Below are 20464 nucleotides of genomic sequence, written 5' to 3' on the forward strand. Positions count from 1 at the left end.
TGAATGGGTCTTTATATAACCTCTTTATTAGATTTTAAGACGAGAGAGAAAATCCATTTTAATCAAACTACGCCTTCACATAGGAAATGGAATTATTCAGGGACCGAAGTGAGTTCAAGGTCAACTGTAGTATTGAGCTCGAACAATATAAATATTGTATATGGTTAATATTGTAAATGTGTCTTAGAGAATATGTAATATATAATATTATGTATTCGGTACTTGTTATTTCTTATATAAGATTTGAGTAATCTCATACGAATAATAAATGTTTAATGAGGTAAATACGACAACGCTCTAGTTTTTTTTTTTTTTTTTGTTCATTAATACTAACCTTCAATTAAAAAACCTTACTTGGCATAGGATATATATACAGCAGTTCGTTCAAACAAATTTAAAGTTTTTTTTTAAAAAAAAAAAAAAAAAAAAAAAAAAAAAAAAAAAAAAAAAAAAAACCCGAAGGGAGGTACAAATGGTTTGATAAAGCCTTGAGCAATACTAAAGATTAGTAATGAGAACCTTTGAGTTTTTAAAGAATCGAAGGCTAAGAGGAGCTGTGTCACTAGTATTTGTATCATGCTGCAAGTTGCTAATTTCAAAGAGGATGCAGCATATAGCTATTCAACAGTAGAACCAAGTTAAAGCAGACGCTGTTGATTGTGAAGATTGTGTAAGCAAGAGATTCGAAAAGAATGACAAGAAATCTTTACGAAAAAAAAGATTTTGCAGATGTTGATGCATATTAAGACAGTATATAAGATGGCTCTTGGTAAGGTTCTAGAATGAACGAACAAAATTTTTTTTGCCTTTCTACCATATTGCTAGCCAAGAAATCATTTGATTCGATTAAATAATGTTTTATTTGTAAAACTTTTAATATAAATGATCAATGAGCACATAGTAACTTAACTGTACTGTACTTGCTCGGATCAGATCTGAAATGGTGAAAAGTAATAAAAACGTCTCAAGAGACAAGAGAGAAAAAAATAAAATTCTAAAGAAATCAGAAACAGTATTGAAATACTAGCACTACCACGAGGATAACTAGTTCACCAGTTTGACACCAGAGCCAAGAGGAGGAAGAGGAGGAGGAGGAAGAATTGGATCATGAAGTAAATAATTCATTTTATGTAAAATAATACAGACAGCAGGCCAACGAATAGACCAAGCAGATGTTTCATGAGAAGATCGAAGCCTTTTGAGAGGAATCTTATTTAGGATAAAGGACATAGGATCTTCGACAAACATAGGTAATTGAAGACGCCTATGCATTGTTGTATAATGGTAAAAATAATAAAGGAAAAGGTGGAAACAAAGATCGAGAAACAGTATGAGTGGTTTTTGAGACTGATCTTTATTTCAGCTAAAGTAAAAATTATTCTAATTGAAGGCAGGTATTTATATCTTATTGAGTGAGTGACTTGATATCTTCTATTGTAAGCGTTTTTCTAATCTTCAGGTACTTTAGCAAGTGTTACCTCTAATTATGATTATGACAACTTTTCATTTTTTCTTCTGTATGTCTATCATAGATCATCTTTTATTCTGGGGATTCCTCACTGATTTGAATAACGTTATTTTACGCGTTATTTCAACTATGTGAAAGATTAGCAATATTCCGGACATTGGTCTTGATTTTGTTATTTTAGTTGATACTTCTTCTTATCAAAGAACTCTCATGAATACAACACATATTCTAAAAGAATATGTTTAATTGGAATTGATTGTATGACCTTATTTAAATAAACTTATACTTTATTTTATTTTAATTTTGATCATGTATTAAGACTTATATTTATTAATGTCAACTACAATCAGTTACTGCTTTACAACATGCATATCGAGACACTCGATAGAATAGGCGTGGGCAAAGCCATTATTGGGATGGTACAAGCAGGGTTTGAGTTTACAGCCAGAAAGACAACCAAGATGCCAACGGAGGACACGGATACGTTCAATTCGAATCATGAGTAACCAGAGGATTGGACCTTGAGTTAATGATGGTTAACAGGCAAAGAGCAATTTAATATTAGGACCAATACAGAAACTTGTAAGGTAATCTTGCAAAAATTGGTGGAATAATCACATGAAGGCTTTATCATCAAGACTATCTAGAAGAGGGACACAGCGTTGTCAAGGGGGACCTTTCACAAGGCGATTCTAATGGGAGCGGCTTTCAGCAGATTGTTGAGGTAATAGCTTTTGAAGTGTACCATTAGGGAGATCAGTAGAACGCTTCAAGAAATTTGCTTGCAAGGTAGACATGCGATCGGTCATTGACAGCTATTGAACGAGATGGAGCACGGCATTGACTGAGAACCTAGAGGAACCACCAAAGATGCGACAGATACATTCATTTTGACATGATCCAAGTTTATTAAGGTGGCCAAGGTTTGAGGACGCTAACAGCCAAGACCGTATTCCATTTGAGTATAGAAACGTACCGAGAGTAAGCGATTGAATCACTTGGAGTTGACTACAATTGCAGTGATTTGATACATGGCTTTCTTAGCCTTATTGACGATTTGTTGAAATCATTCGGTACAGTGAACTTGCTCTATTATTGTCCTTATTAATCAAAGGGTTGAACCAAACGACATCATTAACCGATAACAAGAAAGCAATTTTGAGCTTTAATGCTGCTTTTAAGGATCAAATCCTGCTGCAAGGATTGCTTCTTGATGAACTGAAAGCCTTAAGATAGGCTGCTTTGACTGGATGGGATATATTTCTCCATAGTAAAATTATTGATAGTCTGGGTCATTGTTTTCGATTGTTGTATTGTACGTATTGCTTGGGCTTTATTAGGAGAGCCTCTGTTATCAGCATGAAAAAATGGGAGAAAAAGCGAGCCTAAAGTATATCTATTTGTTCTTTCATTTATGGAACATGACTTTTTTTAAAAACTTCTTTAGATGCACCATATGTTTATCGTAAGCATCCATTCCGGATATCTTCTAATGCTTTGGGTTGGAAAGTAGTGGATTGATTAATCACTAATTCATATTCAAATCAAGTGCGAAAATTTGTGCCTAAGACCAAGTTGATAGTGATCCGTCAAAACCTGTAGGATTGGTATTAATGTAAATAAAGATCTGTTGTAGTCAAATCCTTGCAGATATTGAGGTCGATCAAATCTTGTGGGCTGAAGAAACTGTCCTAGTTTGAAGTTACCCCGATATACGAGGAAAAAAAAACGCTGTTGGATAAGTTTTGTTTGCTACTTCTATCATTTAACATCATGTATTTGGGTAATTTTAAGCAAAAAATATGAATCTAAATGTGAAAAATTCTAGTATGTAAATCTCTGATTTATTCAAAAACCTTTTCTTGCTTAAAATCATCTGAGCTCAAAGTGAAAATATTACCATTACTCCTGAAAAATCGTAACACTCGAAAGGAGACGACACCTTAAAAAATTAGAAAAGGAGAAGGCAAATAGTTACTTTATTCTGCCAACAATCACTGACAATTTTCTATTTCTCCTTTCCCTCTTTTCTCTCTCTCTCTCTCTCTCTCTTTTTACTTTATCAATTTCTTTGTTATCTAACATACATCCTTTTAAAAATTATAATGAATCAAAGCAAAAAAGGCGGCAAACCAATTGGACAGCTATTCGATAACAACGGATATAAACAACGAATTTAAAAGAGATACGATCGATATAGATAGCATAGAAATGACTCAGCTGCATCAAGAGGAGCCCAAGGCAGATTTTAAAAATAAATCTACCATCTTTTATGAGATTTTACCTTCTAATAGTGACAAAGAGCCTAGGAATACAAGCAATTTTCCAGAAATGGAAGCGATGATCAGTAATATGAGTGCTCACAGCAAAATCAACAGAATTTCTATTATCAACAAACACCTTCCCAACTCTAAAAATACACAGTCGCAAAAATTAGATTCAACCATCGCTAGTTTTATAAGCTGTCAAGATATTAATCCAAAAGAAATATCTATCAATCGCATGGGGCCCCGAGAACAAGAAGAAGCAGGTAGGAATAATGAAAAATACAAAAATTACGAAGCATAGTAAATAGAATAAAATTAGACGAATGGCTGAAAAAGGGAATGAATTGCTTATTTGATAATCAGTTTATGAAAGCTAAATCTACATTTCAATCCAAATTTAACGGGTAATAGATTATCACTTTAACTTTTTCATTATATTTAAACTCTTTTGTTTTTAGTGATCCACTGTACGCAAATGGATTGGGTATCATGATCTTTATGAAAGCAATAGTGGTAAGCAAGTAAGCAAATTCAAAAATCATGACATCCTTCTTACATTCACAGTAGACAGGCGATGAAGACGACATTCAACTTGCTCTAGATACCCTAAAGACAGCAGACATAATAGCCACTTGTCAAATTAGCGTTAAAGATGCTAAAAAATCATACAAGGTCACAGATTACTTTGCAGCTCTTGTTACTTCTAATCAAACAGGTCTTCCTATAAACCCATCATTATCCTATAAAAAACAAAATACAGACTCTGCATCAGATTTTATTAGCAGTGGTGCATTAAGAGCTTATATTGTCCGAGCAGAATCTTGTCTGTTATCAGGGATTCTACAGTTTACTCAAGAACATTTCCTTGGGCTAGTAAAATGCAGCTCAAAATTACAAAAAGGTTAGCTCTTTCAATTTTATATGATTGCTAGTTAATCGTAATATGACTACTTTTTATTATATATAGCTTATAGTTATTACACAGTTGTATGGCAAGAGTATAAAAGAATGGGACAAAAATATACAAAGTACATGGACCGAGATACAGTTTCTGCTATGCATCTAGGTCTCGGTACATTACACCTATTGGTATCTTGCTTTCCTCCAAAGATCTCGAAAGCATTTTCCTTGCTCGGCTTTAAAAGTAACCAGCAACTAGGGTTCGCTTTACTTAAGCTTTGTGTAGAGTCAAAGGGTATCAAATCAGCATTCGCGTCGTTTATGTAAGAAAAGAATCAGAAACATTAAAAGAGATAAAAACAGATTCTTTTCTATATATTAGATTACTATCTTATTATTCAATCCTCTGCACTTTTGTTCCTCAAATTTATGTCAAAGAATTATTGGAATCAGCACTCGACTGTCTGAACGAAGCACAAAGAAGCCATCCTAATTCCAGTATCTTTTTGTATTCTGCTGGTATATTATCCCGCGTTGCCAAAAACCTGCTACTCTCTACACGACTGTTTCAACGAGTGTCAGATGTTTGTTTAGAAGAATGGGTTCAAGTGCCTATAAAACAGGCCACATTATTTGAAATTGGCATCAACTTTGCATTGCAGCTCAATTGGGAAGCGTCTGCTGAGCATTTTGAAGTATTACGTAATCAAGGACGTGAGCAAGGGCTTTGTCAATACTTCATAGGCGCATGCCAAAATATGTTAGGAAAGCGAACTGAAAGTATATTGAGCTTTGCACAAGTTCACGAGATGATGAATTCCAAGTCCTCGTTAGATGTATACGTTATTCAAAAAGTAAAACTGTTTGAAAAAAGAGGATACCAAAATATGGAATTTTATTCTCCTGGACTTGAGCTCTTGCTTGTATGGAATGCGTTCGAACAAATGAACAAAGACTCACTTGAATCTTGTTTAACAACTGTACAAAGTACACTGGAGCTGATTTATGAACGAGAAAAGATGGAATACAATGTTCGTTTGAAGGATATTGCACCAATTTTAGATCCACCTGATTATTATGACCAAAGGACTCTATTACTCTTGATCAAAGCTGCCGTCTTTAATGCTTTGAAAAGATATAAAGATAGTATCATTCACATTAATTGGATTATAGATAACATACAAAATATAAAGACAGAGGTCTGGGTCATTCCTTTTGTCTATTGGGGTAAATAATATTATAAAAAATAAAATAAATTGATCTTAATTTTGTATCAATATAGAGGCTGGAGTAACAAGCTGGGGGTTAGGCGATTATTCAAAAAGTAGGAAACTTTGGGAGGTGGCCATGTATCATACAAAACATGTATTTGAATACCGAATGATGTTACGCCTAAGTTTAGCGTTAAGAAAATGTGACGAAATTGGTATCCAAGCAGCCAAACCTAAAAGAAAGGAAGTAGGATTGACTTCAAATGGAAGAAGAAGAATGCCTATTGTACAATAAAAAAAAAAAGAAAAGGAGATGACTTACTTTACTAATTATAAATGAAAGTGTATTGGAAATATGAGATAAAAGAAAGTGTATAAATAAACTCTTAGTGCTTGCGTGACACTAGTGATTTGGACGCTTTAATTTGTTTTTTTCAGGAGACTAACGACCAGTTTCAATTAATTTGTTGTACTATCGGTTTCCTTTCAAAAGTTGCACCAGAAGCATATTGCCAAACCATCCTCCTTTACTTGAAATGTATATTATGTAAATTAAGAGAGTAATATATACATAAAAGGAACACATATCTATAATATTAGAAAAAAAAAAAAAAAAGAAAGAGCCGCATACAGTCTTTATTTTTTATCCTTGTTTAATCGTGGCAAAAAAAAAATGGTCGTTTTCAATAAGAAAAAAAAATTGCTTTATGGGCCAGTTTAGTATGACCAAGCTAATCCTTGCCTTTCTCCTCTTTTTTATTTTGTTTTTTCACAATAACAAAGCCATAACCACCCACACGAGTGAAAACGATATAAAAGGAAGCAATTGGAGACGTCTTTGGATCATGACTCCTTTTGCTGTTTTCTCATATATAAAGCTAAGTACGTCTTCATTCATTTTTCTCTTCTTTTTCATAACCCACAGCCTTATATAAAGTATCCATTTTGGTTATTTACCACTACCCCTTCCTTTCTTTTCTATTTGAGAAACCCGTTATATTTATGAAACCTGTTATTTTATGTTTATTTACTATCTTTACCATAATGACATGGCAAGTAGCAGCCGTTCGTCGAGGAACTGCTCGCATGATGGACTCAAGTCAATTTCTGGTTTCCGTTGATAAGCGAGATCGAGGTACTTGGTATACAGGACCAGGTTTGAAAAATGCTGCTTGCTATGGCCGAAATGGATTGGAACCATTCAGTGCTTCTGTGACTGATATGATTGGTGCAATGGTAAAGAGAAAGAAAAAAAGCACTATTCATTATTTGTTTTAATAAACGGCTGTAATAGGCAATGCATGATTTTGAAATGTGCTATAAATGTATGCAAATCACAAATAACAGAAATCCGAAATTGAAAATCATAGTCAAAATTATAGACAAGTGTGCAGGTTGTAAAGTTGGAAGTGCAATTGATTTAACACCTAAAGCATTTAAAGAACTATCAAAAGGAAAATTGGATATTGGAGTGCTGGATATCAGCTTCAAGCCAATCAAGTGTTCTAAAAGAAGAGGGCTTTTCCCCAATTTACCGCTTTTAAAATAAAACAAAAGAAAAAAGTTTTATACAAAGTAATTTTGATGAGAAAATACACTCTTTTTTCTTTTTTTTTATCTAAAGTCTTTACATTTCCTCGTATAATATTATATTGTTACTGAAAAAATAAATGATTAACAAAATAAGACCTTAACAATATTTTCCATATCAAGAACATGAACTGGAGTAAACAAAGATAATAACCATTATTCTTACTGTGTCTTGCTTACTATTACTATGTAATGCCACATTCTAATGATAATTGTAAGATTCATATTTTGAGTCTTCAAAACTTACGTTGGAACCTTGTATAAAACATTTTTAAATTATAGTCATCTTTAGTTTAAAAAAGGGGAGTTAGGTAAAATGCTCTCCTATTCTGAATTTCTTTATTTCCGTTCGCATCGATACATTGATAAGTTATAATGCAGAACTGCTACTATCTTATTTAGTTATTGAAATTCGCTTTCAGACATGTAAAAAGAAAAAGAGATGATTATGAAAATTGTTATATTTGCAAAGTATAAGAAAAATAAGAGAGTGGGGAATATTATTGACTATAAGCTAATGAGTCTAATGATAAGATAACTTCTGCTTTTGTTGCCAGATCGGTCAAGGCGTGTGTTAATTGAGAAAGTGCACAAGCTTGTTCTGGTCTAACTTGTCTTCTTAAATGCTCTAATTTATCTAGTGCCATATCAAAATCAGCTAATTCATACTCTCTTTGTTTCATAGGCTGCGGTGTAGGATTTCCAGAGGAAAAAAGTGCTTGATGAACAGATGGCGGTGATAATGAAATACGTTGATGATGGTGATGCTGTAATGGTGGAGATGTTAAAGGAGGGAGTGATAATGATGGTAATAGATTATTGTTATTATTATTGTTATTATTATTGTTATTGCTTGGATCTCTGATAAATAGAGACTGAAGTTTATAAGACTGACGCTCTGAGGATATGGGAGGTAACAAAGATGGACTTCGGACCATACTACTACTCTCACTATTACTAATAGATTCTTGGCTGCTACTTCTTTCTTCAAAAGAAATAGTAGGACTATTCATCTCTTGTCTTTGTTTATCTTCTACTGGATTTATTCTACTTGTATTAGAAACAACAGCCTTCTTTTTCACAACATAATCTTCAATTTCAGGAACTTCAGGGGTCATCCTTGTACGAGATCGCTTCATATCATTCTCTGAAACAATTGATTCATCATCTTCAATCTCTTCTTCTTCACCATCACTTCCTTGAGCAATAATAATTCTTTTTCTTCTTTTGATCACACTACGCTTCATACTAACAGGCCTGTGAACATGATGAAGTTTATAATAAAGACCACAGGCATTACAAATTGTATTTCCTGCTTCATCCCTTCTCCAAAGTGGAGTAGTTGTCGTTCTACAGTTGGCACAAATAAGCGCTTGACGGTTTACTTGATGTTGGTTGAAAGCAGGACAGCCTGCGCAAGAAGTAGAGCCGCCGGTACCATTACACTGACCACCCCCTGGACAAGTTCCACCACCACAATCATTCTTTTCTTTTTTACTTGCTTTTTTTAAAGTAGGGGGCCTAAGAGTATTTCTTGCTTTAAGATAAAGGCCACAGGCATTACAAATTGTTTCTCCATTAGGACCTCTTCTCCAAAGGGGGGTTGTTGTAGTACCACAGTTAGCACATTCAGTTGCTGACACGGACTCCATCTTTTTAGTTAATTTAGGTGATTTTATGGGAGTTAATGTTTCCATCGCTTTTTTAATAGAAAGATAAAAATAAAAGGTGAGAAAAATCTGATAACAGGAAAAAGGAATCTCAAATAAAAAATTTTTGATCGTATATTTTGTATTATAAAAAGTAATCAATTAACAATCTAATTTAAACACCGATAATCAACAAAAAAAATCAATCATTGATCAATCAATAGTATTTCCTTTTAAGTTATCTTTCTAAAAAAGGATTTTTTTTTTTTTTTTTTTTTTTTGCTAATAAGTAAATAAGGCAAGTTTATTTTGGGTGGTTATAAAAGGACTCTAGTTCCTCAACATCTTCTTTTGATCCAAGCCAAATACCAGAACGATCATGAATATGCTCTGGTATTAAATCTAAGCAATTCATTTTACCTGTTGTTGCTTTACCTCCCGCTTGTTCAATCAAATAAGACATGGGGAATACTTCATACAAAATTCTAAGCTTTCCTTTTTTTGATTTTGAATCAGCTGGATAACCAAAGATACCACCATAAAGCAAAGTTCTATGGATATCAGATACCATGGACCCTACATAGCGTGCACTGTACTTTTGTTTGACGTGGTCTACGTATTTCTTACTTGGTTCATCAAAATACTTGTAATTCCCTTCATTAACAGAATATATTTTACCACGAGAAGGCATGGTAATCTACAGAAGCATAACCTTAGCTATTATCACTCTCTCATTTATCATCATTACTTACCTTTGGATGTGTCATGATAAATTCACCGATTGAGGGATCCAATGTGAAGCCATTGACGCCATTACCAACAGATAATATCAATTCACAATATGAGCCATACATACAATAACCAGCAGCAATTAATTCACGTCCACTACGAATACAATCACTAATATTTGGATTGCTTTCATCTTTCTATATGAATCGTTGGTAACAATTACTATTATTTTAATTGAATAAAATACCACTTTAAAGATACCAAAGATAGTACCAATAGAAACACCACAATCAATATTAGAAGAACCATCCAAAGGATCAAATGTAACCACATATTTACCACGTTGAATTTCATTTTCAATTATCATTGCATTTTCATCTTCTTCAGAGACAAGCAAACATGTCTTTCCAGAGGCAATCAATGCATTACGAAAGATGTCATTAGCAAGAACATCTAATTTCTTGACGTCTTCGCCTTGAACATTAGCAGCACCCGTTAAGCCAAGACTAAAACATTATCTTAGTACATACATGTGTATTATTCAACAACTCTTTCCTTACAGGTTAACTAAACCGGCTTGTTTGACCTTAGAAGCAACAAATTTACAACCAAATTGAATAGCAGTTAAAAGTAAAGTAAGGTCGCCAGTAGCTTCAGGCACATCCTATGTACATGTTGGTGACTGTATATATTACTTGTACATATTTTACTTGTTGCTGTGAAATAACCCAACGAGTTAATGTAACCAAGTCTTCACCAGTACCAGCTTTGATAGCATCGAACTTATTTACGACCATATTTAAAAGAAGAAGAAATAATAATAAACAAATAAAACACTTTTATATATGTTTCAAAAACATAGGATAAACAATATTACTTCGGAGTAAGATAAGATTATTTTTTTACAGAATGGTATTCATATATTAGACAAATTATTATTTTATAAGCATAGTACATGTATCAACCCGTCAGTAAACAAATGACACATTCAATTCATTGTTTTCTTACATGCATAAAAAAATAAGGAGGAAAAAATGAGGGGAACGCGTTTTTTATCCTCATTTCCCACGTAAATTTCTTTTGTTATTTTCCGAAGATTTTCTATTTTATTTTATTTTATTTATTTTTTAATACAATATAAAGAAAGTTAAATACAGCTATATATGATTATCAGTAATAGATAATAGTCTTCAGTTTTACTTTATTTTGCTTTCAAATCATCCTAATCACACGGTGATTTTTCATTCTTTTTCTCCATTTACTCCGACATATCATTTAAATAACCGCCAAAAAGAACACAAAATGAATTGTGGGTGATCAAAAAAAAAAATAAAAAAAAAAAAAAAAAAAAACGTGTTATAAGGAGAAAGATGAATGGAAGAAAGGAGAGAGAGAGAGAGAGAGAGAGAGAGAGCTTTAAGAAATAAAGGGTGGCAAAGATTATAAGGAGAAAATTTATTATTGTCAATATATAAACCAGATTTAACATTTGCTTCCTTATTCTTTGCTTTACTTTTTATTCTTTTTCAACATGCTTGGTTCTAGTTATTTATATCACACTTATAAGCAAGTTAATACAGTCGAAAATACTGTATTGACCTCACCTATTGTGGAAGGGTCAGTAGATCATGTTGTATTTGTTATACACGTAGTATATATACTTGTCATCAAACATTCTTTTAACAAACAATTTATATAGGGAATTGGCCAAGTAAGAAAGATTTGTAAGCTATTATCATGTCAACTCATAATTCTTTTTTTATTATTATTATAATTACTATCATTAAAATAGCAAACAGAGAAATTTGGATTTTTTCAAAAGCACCGTAAGAAGTTTTTTTTTTTTTTACTTTTATTTTTTTTTTTAAAAAAAAAGTCTTGATGAATACTATAGTCCAGAGCCTTTTCGATACAACAAATGAAGCGGTAGAAATAAACTGTCCTGGGACAAAGGTCAATATTCAATATATCCCTATTGAATGGCATATGCATATACACCAAGAAACAGATGCTGTCATGAACCAAATCACCCCTCGGTCTATCCCTGCCTTGAGACTATTAAATAATGACTATCTTGCGGATGCCTTCTTTTACTTATCAAATGATAGAGGACAAAGTATTATTAATCATGTCACGGACGAATTTAATCAATCTTACAGTAATTTTATGAAATTAAATCCAGAGTTTAAAGGGAAAATCGCTATTGTTGCTTACTCGTATGTTATCACTTCCTGCATCATGTTATGTTACATTTTATTTACTGTTATTCCCTTGCAGTTTAGGTGGCATCATCACTTGGGATATCTTGTCCAACCAAGCGCATTCTAATCTTAGTCAAGAAGATATAAAGAAAGTGTCCAGACTAGATTTAACTTTCCCAAAGCTCAATTTCAAGCCTGATTATTTATTCACTTTAGGTAGTCCCTTGAGTGCTTTCTTAATTGTCAGAAATCAAGATCCTAACTTATATCATCCTGACCCATCCATTCAATTTGAAAATATATTTCACCCATTTGATCCTCTTGTAAGTCATCCGCATTTCTCCTCTTTTTATATGAACGATTAGCAAAGCTCATTTGTCTATTAGGGTTATCGATTTGAGCCATTGTTAACCGCCGGCTATAAAGATACACCTGCTGTGTTGGTAGATAGATGCTCATCAAATACCACAAATTTTGCATCTTCTCTTATGTCATCAGCCACTGTTTTTGTCAACCACATAACCAATCACAACATCTGGAGTATAGGCCGTAACTTAGTTTCATCCCTTTTAAAGGGGGATTGTCGTTTAAAGGAGGATTTGCATTGCTCTGATGAAAATAACACTCCAAAACTTTCTTTAGATGAAAGCATCATGTCAGATGAAGAAGAATGTCGTACACCTCCGCCTACTGAAGAAAAACATTTTACTTACAAGCGTCCTCGTTCAATTTCCTTCTCTTCTGATCACACATCTAAAAAACTATGTGCCCTATCAAATCCATCAGATCAAGCTTTACTTAACACCACCCTCACACGCAACTCCTCTCTTCTTTGTTACCAATCACCAATAGATGAAACTTTAATACGTCGTGTTGATTATGTGCTACAACCAGAAAAGTTCTTGGGCATCATGGATAAGAACCCTTATCTCTGCGGGTTGACTGCTCATTTTTCTTATTGGAGTCACAAAGACCTCTTGTGGCATATTGTTCGTCGACTTGAAAGTTAAATGACCAATACCTTCTCTTTAATAGAAAGCTTTATCTCTTTTTTTTTTGGATATTTTATTAAAGTTTGAACCTTATTATTTTTATTTACTGCAAGCAAGAATGGATTTTTTTAGATTGTTTTCTGAGGTGAAAGAAACGGGATCATGATGAAAAAAGGAGTTGATAAAGGAGTTGAATAAAAATAAATGTACGATAACAACTACATATATATTCACTTTATTATATGACAATAAGCCTACAAAGTAACCGCCAGTTAATCCACCATCATAATTTCTTTATCACAATTATTGCTCATAATCTGCATAAAAGACGTATCGTTTGAGTTATTGAAAATAGACCTAAAATTTGAGTTCGCGGACAATGTGGTAGGTGTAGATAGGGATGAGGGTGAAAGCTAAAGTAAAGACAAAATTAATACTGTTTTTCTTACTTTTTATTATTGAATGTAGTAAATGCAAAAAGAATAGTGCTTTGGTAGTCATTATGTCATCACTTGCCAAGTAGATTGACAAAAAAAGGTGCGGCATTATCCTTATTACCTGCCACCATCATCATAAGAGACGCAAGATGATTACCATTGCTATTTTTATTATCAAATGAGATTGAGGAGCGGCATGTGCTTTTTAGTTTGCTCTAGTCTTGAAAAGAACTATTCAAGTAAGGCGTACAAATTAAAAATATACCGTTTGCGCATGAAGTAAGATAATAGTTTGACGAAGCGTGAATAAAATTAGAGGAACAAGAGGATGTTAACACAAGATCAAAAAAAGAAACTTTGTTATTTTTTAATAGAACACTGTTCCTTACTATGGTAGTTTGTGAATTTAAAGCATGATTTGTCTGAACTACTTTGTAACTACTTAAGCTATCTAGCGAAGAACTGATGGTCCCTTGAAGAATTATCTTTCTCTCTGAAACAAAATCTGTATTCACGTCATAACTGGGCAGTGTCGAAACGAATCTTGCGGTTGCAAATGCAACTATCATTCTACTGTTTGGTATTATTTGCTTGTCACATAACCATATCTGAGTGATAGTGGAACGAAATTTTGGAGAAGATCTTTCTCTGCTTTGGGTACATGTGAGCTTACAGCGCCTAAATTCATTTTAATGCTATTTTTGCATGTAGATTATACAAAGTGTTAATAAGGTTCTAAATCAATCTCAATTCTTCTAATTTTAACTTTCAGTTGTGACAAGCTGTTGATGAATGGATCCAGATTGTTGAACTATATATTATGAGAATGTCAAGAACTATAATAAGCACATACTATACCTGTTGGAAGACAGCGAGTACTGTTAAGGTGAATTCCATAGTATCGCGCCTATGTCGTTTGTGTTAATTTTCTGTTTTAAATACAGAAGGAAAATCCTTTTATGGTGGCATCAATAACAAGTAATTGAAGCTCTAGGTCACTCCATAGATGAACGCATCCTCATTGATGATGAAGAATTATCTCCTATTGATTTAGCTTGCTATACTGTAATTATTTTTTTGTCATGCTGCAAATAGAATCCACTTGAACAAAGCCAAGAAAAGCTGTGCGATAAAGAGAAAGACAAAAAACATTTTTAAATATAAATGCATATACACACACTTAAGTGCCTGCATTTATTTATTTCATTATCTCTTCTTTTATTGATCATTGATTGTACTCTTTTTTTTTTTTAAAAAAAAAAAGGATTCATCTCCCGTCCATTTATGAATGTTGATAATAGTAGTAAAGTTATTAGATTGTTATTATTTCAATTAATTATATTCTGTTATGTCAAAAAAGCAATGTAAATATACAATTAATTTGCCCTACTGATGCAAACCTTGTCATATTCAAATAAAGTCAGTATGTCTTTAACTATACCGTGGTCTTAATAAAATCACTCTCAAGAATCGGTACCCTCTCCCACTAATAAATGAGTTCATGGATCGTCTCTCAACTGCTAAAGTCTACATTAAGCCTGACATCCGTAATGCTTATCATCGTCCTCGCATCACTGAGGGTGATGAATGGAAAACCGCATTCAGAACAAAATATGGCCTATTTGAATATACTGTGATGTCATTTGGTCTAACCAACGCCCCTGCATCCTTTCAAGGCTTAATCAATGATACTCTTCCTGAATTTTTGGATCTTTTTGTAGTTGTATATCTCGACGATATTCTTATTTATAGCGAAAACCTTACTGATCACTACAATCATGTCAGTCTTGTACTTGAAAATTTTGGGATGTTGGATTGTACGTTAAAGCTGAAAAATGCGAATTTAGTGTTACTGAAGTAGAATTCCTTGGCTTCAGAATCAATCTGAAGGGTGTATTCATAGATCAGTCGAAGGCTTTAGTAATTGTCAACTGGCCTACTCCTAAGTCAGTTCACAACATACAAGTCTTTCTTGGTCTCTCGCCGTTTTATCCAAGATTAACCAAAACTGAACGTGCGCATGACAGCTTTCACTAAAAAAAAGTTACTTTTGTCTGGTCCACTGAAGCTGATCAGTCTTTTCAACAATTGAAAACAGCCCTAATCCTACACCATTTCGATCCATCCTCCAACATAATTATTGAAACTGATGGGTCGGATTTTGCAATTGCTGGTGTCCTTAGTCAATACAGCTTTGATGATTTACTCCATCCTGTTGCATTTTACAGTCGTAAACTCAAAACTACTGAAGCCAACTACGATATCTATGATAAAGAGTTATTGACCGCCATTGAATATTTTAAAACTTGGCGACATTACCTACAAGGTGCATCTCATCAAATCACTGTATACATTGATCACAAAAATCTTGAATACTTTGCTACCACCAATTCCTTAAATTGATGCCAAGCGCAATGCTCAATCTTCATGGGTTCGTTTGGCTTCTTCATCATACATCGTCCTGGCAGCAGGAATCCCAAAGCTGATGCACTCTATTGTCGTTCAGATATGGCTTTTCAAAGGGAGGCTAACCTAAAACAGCTGGTTCAGTACCTGTTCCATCCTAAACATATTGTCTTCTCTGCTACGTTTGAGGCTGTTCCAAATAGTGATGTTTGCTCAAAAATTCATGAACTCTGCGAATTAGAATCAAAATATCAAATCTGGTAGATTTTGTCAAAAACCCGAGCAATGTCCCATGCAAGCTACGAAAAAGGCTAAGTTGCTATACTATTGACCCAGAGTCGAATCTCCTTTTGTTTGACAACTTTATCTGCATACCGTCCAATGATGAATTAAACTTTGTATCATTTGCTTTACAACATGACAGTTCATTGTCAGGTCAGTTTGGACAAGCGAAAATATGTGAACTTCTCAGTCATACCTATTACTGGCCTGGTATGAGCAAGTTTGTGGATCGCTATACTGTCAATTGCTCTGTCTGTACCCATGTAAAGTCCTTCAAGTAATAATCCCAAGACCACATGAAACATCTTAATTTTCCAAATATGCCATGGACATCAATAAGCATGGATTTTATTGTCGGTTTACCTCAATCTGGCGAGTGCAATACAATCTGTGTGGTAGTAGATCGTCTAACAAAAATGGCTCACTTTATACCTTGTAAAGACAATATTACTTCTAAAGACCTTGCTTTCATGTTTATCAAGCATATATTTCGACTTCGTGGTCTACCCAAAGATATCGTCAGTGATCGTGGCTCCCTATTCACATCTAATTTTTGGAAATCTCTACTCTCGCTCTTAAAAATCAAGCCCAACATGTTGACAGCTTCTCATCCTCAAACTGATGGTCAAACAGAACGCACCAACTCGATCCTTGAGCAATATCTTCGAGTTTATTTCAACTATCAACAGGACGATTGGATCTCACTGCTTCATCTAGCTGAATTCAGCTATAATAATTCTATTCAGTCCAGCACTCGACATTCTCCTTTTATGGCTAACTATGTGATTCGCATCCTCGCTTTACTTTCACACCTCAAAGTACAAATCCAGACATTGCTGCTTCCAGCGAGATTTTCTGTAACAATCTGCAAAAATTGCATAAAACTCTACAAGAAGAACCCAAATTAGCTCAACAACAAGCAGCATATTACAATGAATACCATAGACCAACACCCGAGTATCAAATTGGTGACTCTGTTTACTTGTCCAGTAAAAACATAAAAACCCTACGTCCATCTGACAAGCTACAATACAAGAGACTTGGACCTTTCAAAATTCTCGCAAAAGTTGGTTCGCACGCGTACAAATTGGAATTGCCAACGATAATGAAGATACATCCTGTATTCCATGTGAATTTGTTGACGCCAAAAGGAAATCCTCATCTTCCTGACATCTCAGGTAGTATCTTCCCACCAGATCCTCTAATCGAAGCAGAGGGTGAGGAACATTTTGAAGTTGAGTACATTAAAGACAGCTGCAGATATCATTGTCAAATACAATATCTAGTTAAGTGGAAAGGATATGAAAATACTTGGGAGCCGATAAAAAATTTGTGGAACTGTCTCGACGTCATCCGTGATTTCCATCGAGCCTATCCGAATAAGCCATGTGCCAGACAAGATTTACTTCCTTCTTTCCCTTCTTCTAATGGTAAGGATTCAGATTCAACAGGCCGATCTCGTAGAACTCGATCATAAAAGAGGAGATAATGTCAGAATTAATTATAGATCCGTACATAACATTAGAACCCCTTAACATTCTTTAGTTGAGAGCTTAATAATTCGAGTTAATTCTTTTATTAAATTACATTCCTCACAATAGTATCAATACCCATAATCTTTTATTTAAATAAAACATCAGCCAATTATCAAGTGTTATTCTCTCTATTAGACTGTCCGTCTATTCCTATCTTACTTATCTTTGTCTCGTTCTTACTTATCAACTATCGTAAGTCCTATTTGCAGTTCACGCCTTCAAGCCCTTAACGCCACCCTTTCTTGTCCTCTTTTAGTTGTCTATCCAAGCTTCTTAGTTCTTATCCGGTTCTTTCTCTCTCTCTCCTCTCTGGATTGACAAAACAACTCATTACACCCAGATACCATTGTTGATGGAACCACCATGAGAACATCATTTTTCTTGACATTTTTCTGTTGACGATTTACTCTATAGAGAATATCCTTGATAATTACATATGAGCTATATTGATTAATATTTGCCTTAATTTTCATAAGATCTTCACCTTGATTTTGTAATGCACACCAGTCGACTTGATTGATATTTTGTATATTAAGAGGCAAAGGATGTCTTGATAACGCGTCAACCGCCTTGTTACTTGCACCTGGAACATATATGACCTGAAAATCATATGCCTGGAGAAACAGACACCACCGCCAAATTCGAGCTTGTTGATCTTCTTTGGTCTCGAGGACCCACTCTAGACTTGAGTGATCTGTATAGTTTACAGTTGAAAGACCAAAAGAGATAATTGTATTATATTCTAAAAGTGTTGTCGTGTCTGATCACGAATAGATTTCTTTTAATATAATTAACAAAGGTATAAGATAATTAATTGAGTAGTAAAAAGCTGATCGTTTATTTAATAAATATAAGATCTATTTACAGTGCCCCACAAAACCCTTCAAGCGTTTTGGTTTTTTTCGTTTTTTCCTTGTCACCGAGTATTGAGTACCACAATTGGTAGCATGTCGTACCTCATTTGAAAGCCACAGTGATAGGGTACGTGGATAATGTTTACACTCCGAGTTTCATGTAATGATCGCGGAGTAATACCATTTTAAAAACAGACATACACTTGAAGGGTTTGTTGTAGAACAGTAACTGATTGTAGTTGACATTAATAAATATAAGTCTTAATACAAGATCAAAATTAAAATAAAATAAAGTATAAGTTTATTTAAATAAGATCATACAATCAATTCCAATTAAACATATTCCTGTAGAATATGTATTGTATTCATGAGAGTTCTTTGATAAGAAGTATCAACTAAAATAACAAAATTCAGTCCAATGTCAGGAATATTGCTAATCTTTCACATAATTGAAATAACGCGTAAAATAACGTTATTCAAATCAGTGAGGAATTCCCAGAATAAAAGATTATCTATGACAGACATACAAAAGAACAAATGAAAAGTTTTCATAATCATAATTAGAGATGACACTTGCTAAAGTACCTGAAGATTAGAAGAACGATCACAATACAAGATGAAGTGTTTTAAGTATTTAAAATAGGATAAAGAAGAATTAACGAGACCAAACAATAGTTCTAAAGTCGAATTACTTTTATTAAAGAAAGATTCCAAGGCTATTTATATTAGTTTGAGCAAGACCTGAGTGATGTATCCATCATTCATAACTCGATATGAAAACAGTATTAATAAGCTACATGTAAAATATATCCAATAGATAGGCTACAGGTTAATTCGGATAATCTTCATTAAGGATAAGATGCTGCGTAATTGCACGGTTAAATTATATTAAATCCAGGAACTAAATCACAATCAGCCGCAGTCAATCATATACGAGTATTCTATGACAAATATAACAATAGAAGAACACGTAACCCTTATCTATTTGTCATCAGCTATATCATACTCATTAATTATTAACCCATGACATGAAATATTACCCGTGTATGAAAAGTATAAATGGAGTACAATTTTCTAATTAAATAAAACAATCTCTTTATCGAGTCTCGTCCTCTCTTATTCCTTTTTATTCTCTTGGATAAATCACTGAGATTAAACGACAAGAGATAGTTACGGCCGATATGATTTGACATGCATAAGAAAAATTTTAAAAAAAGCTAAATCTTGTTAAGTAATTGTAAAAGCATGCTATTCAAGTTTCTTCTATAAATCACTAGAATCAAAAGTAAGCATATTTTCCTTTATCATAACGATTTACTTTTACACTTTCACGGAGCCATGTGTTAATCGACCATGGTATAATTATAATTCAGGATAAAAAAGTAATTTTGATGGAAAGAGGCAAATAACTAGATTAAGGTACAAGATAAATAATAACAATTTAATTGTTAAGAAGAGTTTAGAATAGTGAAAAATAACTATGAGCCGTAAGAATTTCGTAGCAGGATTACATGAAGAAGGAAAAAAGTAAAATCGGAAGTTTTTTGTACTTTTTGAAACACTTGTAAGTTATAACGACGTCATTTCAGAGCATTTGCAAACGCGTTTTTTTTTTTTTATTTTTTTTTGTATTGTTTTTGCAAATTGGATTATTTAATTCATGTAAATGATTAAAACAATTATTGGATCTATTATTCTTTAGCAACAAAACAAATAAGCTCCTTTGGCTTCAATAAACTGACTATAACAGAAAAAATTATAATAACAAAGGACAACCTACTCAAAACAATATTTTTACTGAATGAGGGAGTAATTTATAAATGAATTACTTTATTGTATATGGCTTGAACTTGATAATAGTTTATACGGCTCTTTTTTATATCTATTAAGCATTTACTACTTTCAAGTTATTTCTCCATATTTAATACAAAACAGTAAAGATC

The 20464-nt window shown here is 33.4% G+C and overlaps 9 protein-coding genes across 9 annotated transcripts; 5 read left to right on the forward strand and 4 right to left on the reverse strand.

Moving 5' to 3' along the window:
* Positions 1-1044: 1044 nt before the first annotated feature.
* RO3G_07656 (uncharacterized protein) lies at positions 1045-1272 on the reverse strand (the record flags this gene model as incomplete). The annotated part of the gene is made up of 1 exon (XM_067662246.1): positions 1045-1272. One exon carries the CDS (start codon positions 1270-1272, stop codon positions 1045-1047), a length of 228 nt encoding a protein of 75 aa, XP_067518347.1.
* Positions 1273-4101: 2829 nt separating this feature from the next.
* RO3G_07657 (uncharacterized protein) lies at positions 4102-5870 on the forward strand (the record flags this gene model as incomplete). The annotated part of the gene is made up of 6 exons (XM_067662247.1): positions 4102-4139; positions 4194-4248; positions 4303-4636; positions 4703-4807; positions 4922-4958; positions 5018-5870. The coding sequence occupies 6 exons, from the start codon at positions 4102-4104 to the stop codon at positions 5868-5870; spliced, it is 1422 nt and encodes a 473-aa protein (XP_067518348.1).
* Positions 5871-6890: 1020 nt separating this feature from the next.
* Positions 6891-7247, forward strand: RO3G_07658 (uncharacterized protein; the record flags this gene model as incomplete). Its single annotated transcript, XM_067662248.1, has 2 exons — positions 6891-7082; positions 7194-7247. 2 exons carry the CDS (start codon positions 6891-6893, stop codon positions 7245-7247), a joined length of 246 nt encoding a protein of 81 aa, XP_067518349.1.
* A 689-nt stretch (positions 7248-7936) lies between these two features.
* Positions 7937-9088, reverse strand: RO3G_07659 (uncharacterized protein; the record flags this gene model as incomplete). The annotated part of the gene is made up of 1 exon (XM_067662249.1): positions 7937-9088. The coding sequence occupies one exon, from the start codon at positions 9086-9088 to the stop codon at positions 7937-7939; it is 1152 nt and encodes a 383-aa protein (XP_067518350.1).
* A 301-nt stretch (positions 9089-9389) lies between these two features.
* RO3G_07660 (fructose-1,6-bisphosphatase) lies at positions 9390-10611 on the reverse strand (the record flags this gene model as incomplete). The annotated part of the gene is made up of 5 exons (XM_067662250.1): positions 9390-9782; positions 9838-10011; positions 10062-10320; positions 10375-10478; positions 10525-10611. The coding sequence occupies 5 exons, from the start codon at positions 10609-10611 to the stop codon at positions 9390-9392; spliced, it is 1017 nt and encodes a 338-aa protein (XP_067518351.1).
* A 1219-nt stretch (positions 10612-11830) lies between these two features.
* Positions 11831-13025, forward strand: RO3G_07661 (uncharacterized protein; the record flags this gene model as incomplete). Its single annotated transcript, XM_067662251.1, has 3 exons — positions 11831-11972; positions 12097-12338; positions 12402-13025. The coding sequence occupies 3 exons, from the start codon at positions 11831-11833 to the stop codon at positions 13023-13025; spliced, it is 1008 nt and encodes a 335-aa protein (XP_067518352.1).
* Positions 13026-13279: 254 nt separating this feature from the next.
* On the reverse strand, positions 13280-14132 carry RO3G_07662 (uncharacterized protein; the record flags this gene model as incomplete). The annotated part of the gene is made up of 3 exons (XM_067662252.1): positions 13280-13420; positions 13834-14052; positions 14118-14132. The coding sequence occupies 3 exons, from the start codon at positions 14130-14132 to the stop codon at positions 13280-13282; spliced, it is 375 nt and encodes a 124-aa protein (XP_067518353.1).
* An 813-nt stretch (positions 14133-14945) lies between these two features.
* Positions 14946-15305, forward strand: RO3G_07663 (uncharacterized protein; the record flags this gene model as incomplete). The annotated part of the gene is made up of 1 exon (XM_067662253.1): positions 14946-15305. The coding sequence occupies one exon, from the start codon at positions 14946-14948 to the stop codon at positions 15303-15305; it is 360 nt and encodes a 119-aa protein (XP_067518354.1).
* Positions 15306-16548: 1243 nt separating this feature from the next.
* RO3G_07664 (uncharacterized protein) lies at positions 16549-17040 on the forward strand (the record flags this gene model as incomplete). The annotated part of the gene is made up of 1 exon (XM_067662254.1): positions 16549-17040. One exon carries the CDS (start codon positions 16549-16551, stop codon positions 17038-17040), a length of 492 nt encoding a protein of 163 aa, XP_067518355.1.
* Between the last annotated feature and the right edge of the window lie 3424 nt (positions 17041-20464).

Source organism: Rhizopus delemar, genomic scaffold (genome assembly GCF_000149305.1).
Source record: "Rhizopus delemar RA 99-880 supercont3.5 genomic scaffold, whole genome shotgun sequence".
NCBI lineage: Eukaryota > Fungi > Mucoromycota > Mucoromycetes > Mucorales > Rhizopodaceae > Rhizopus > Rhizopus delemar.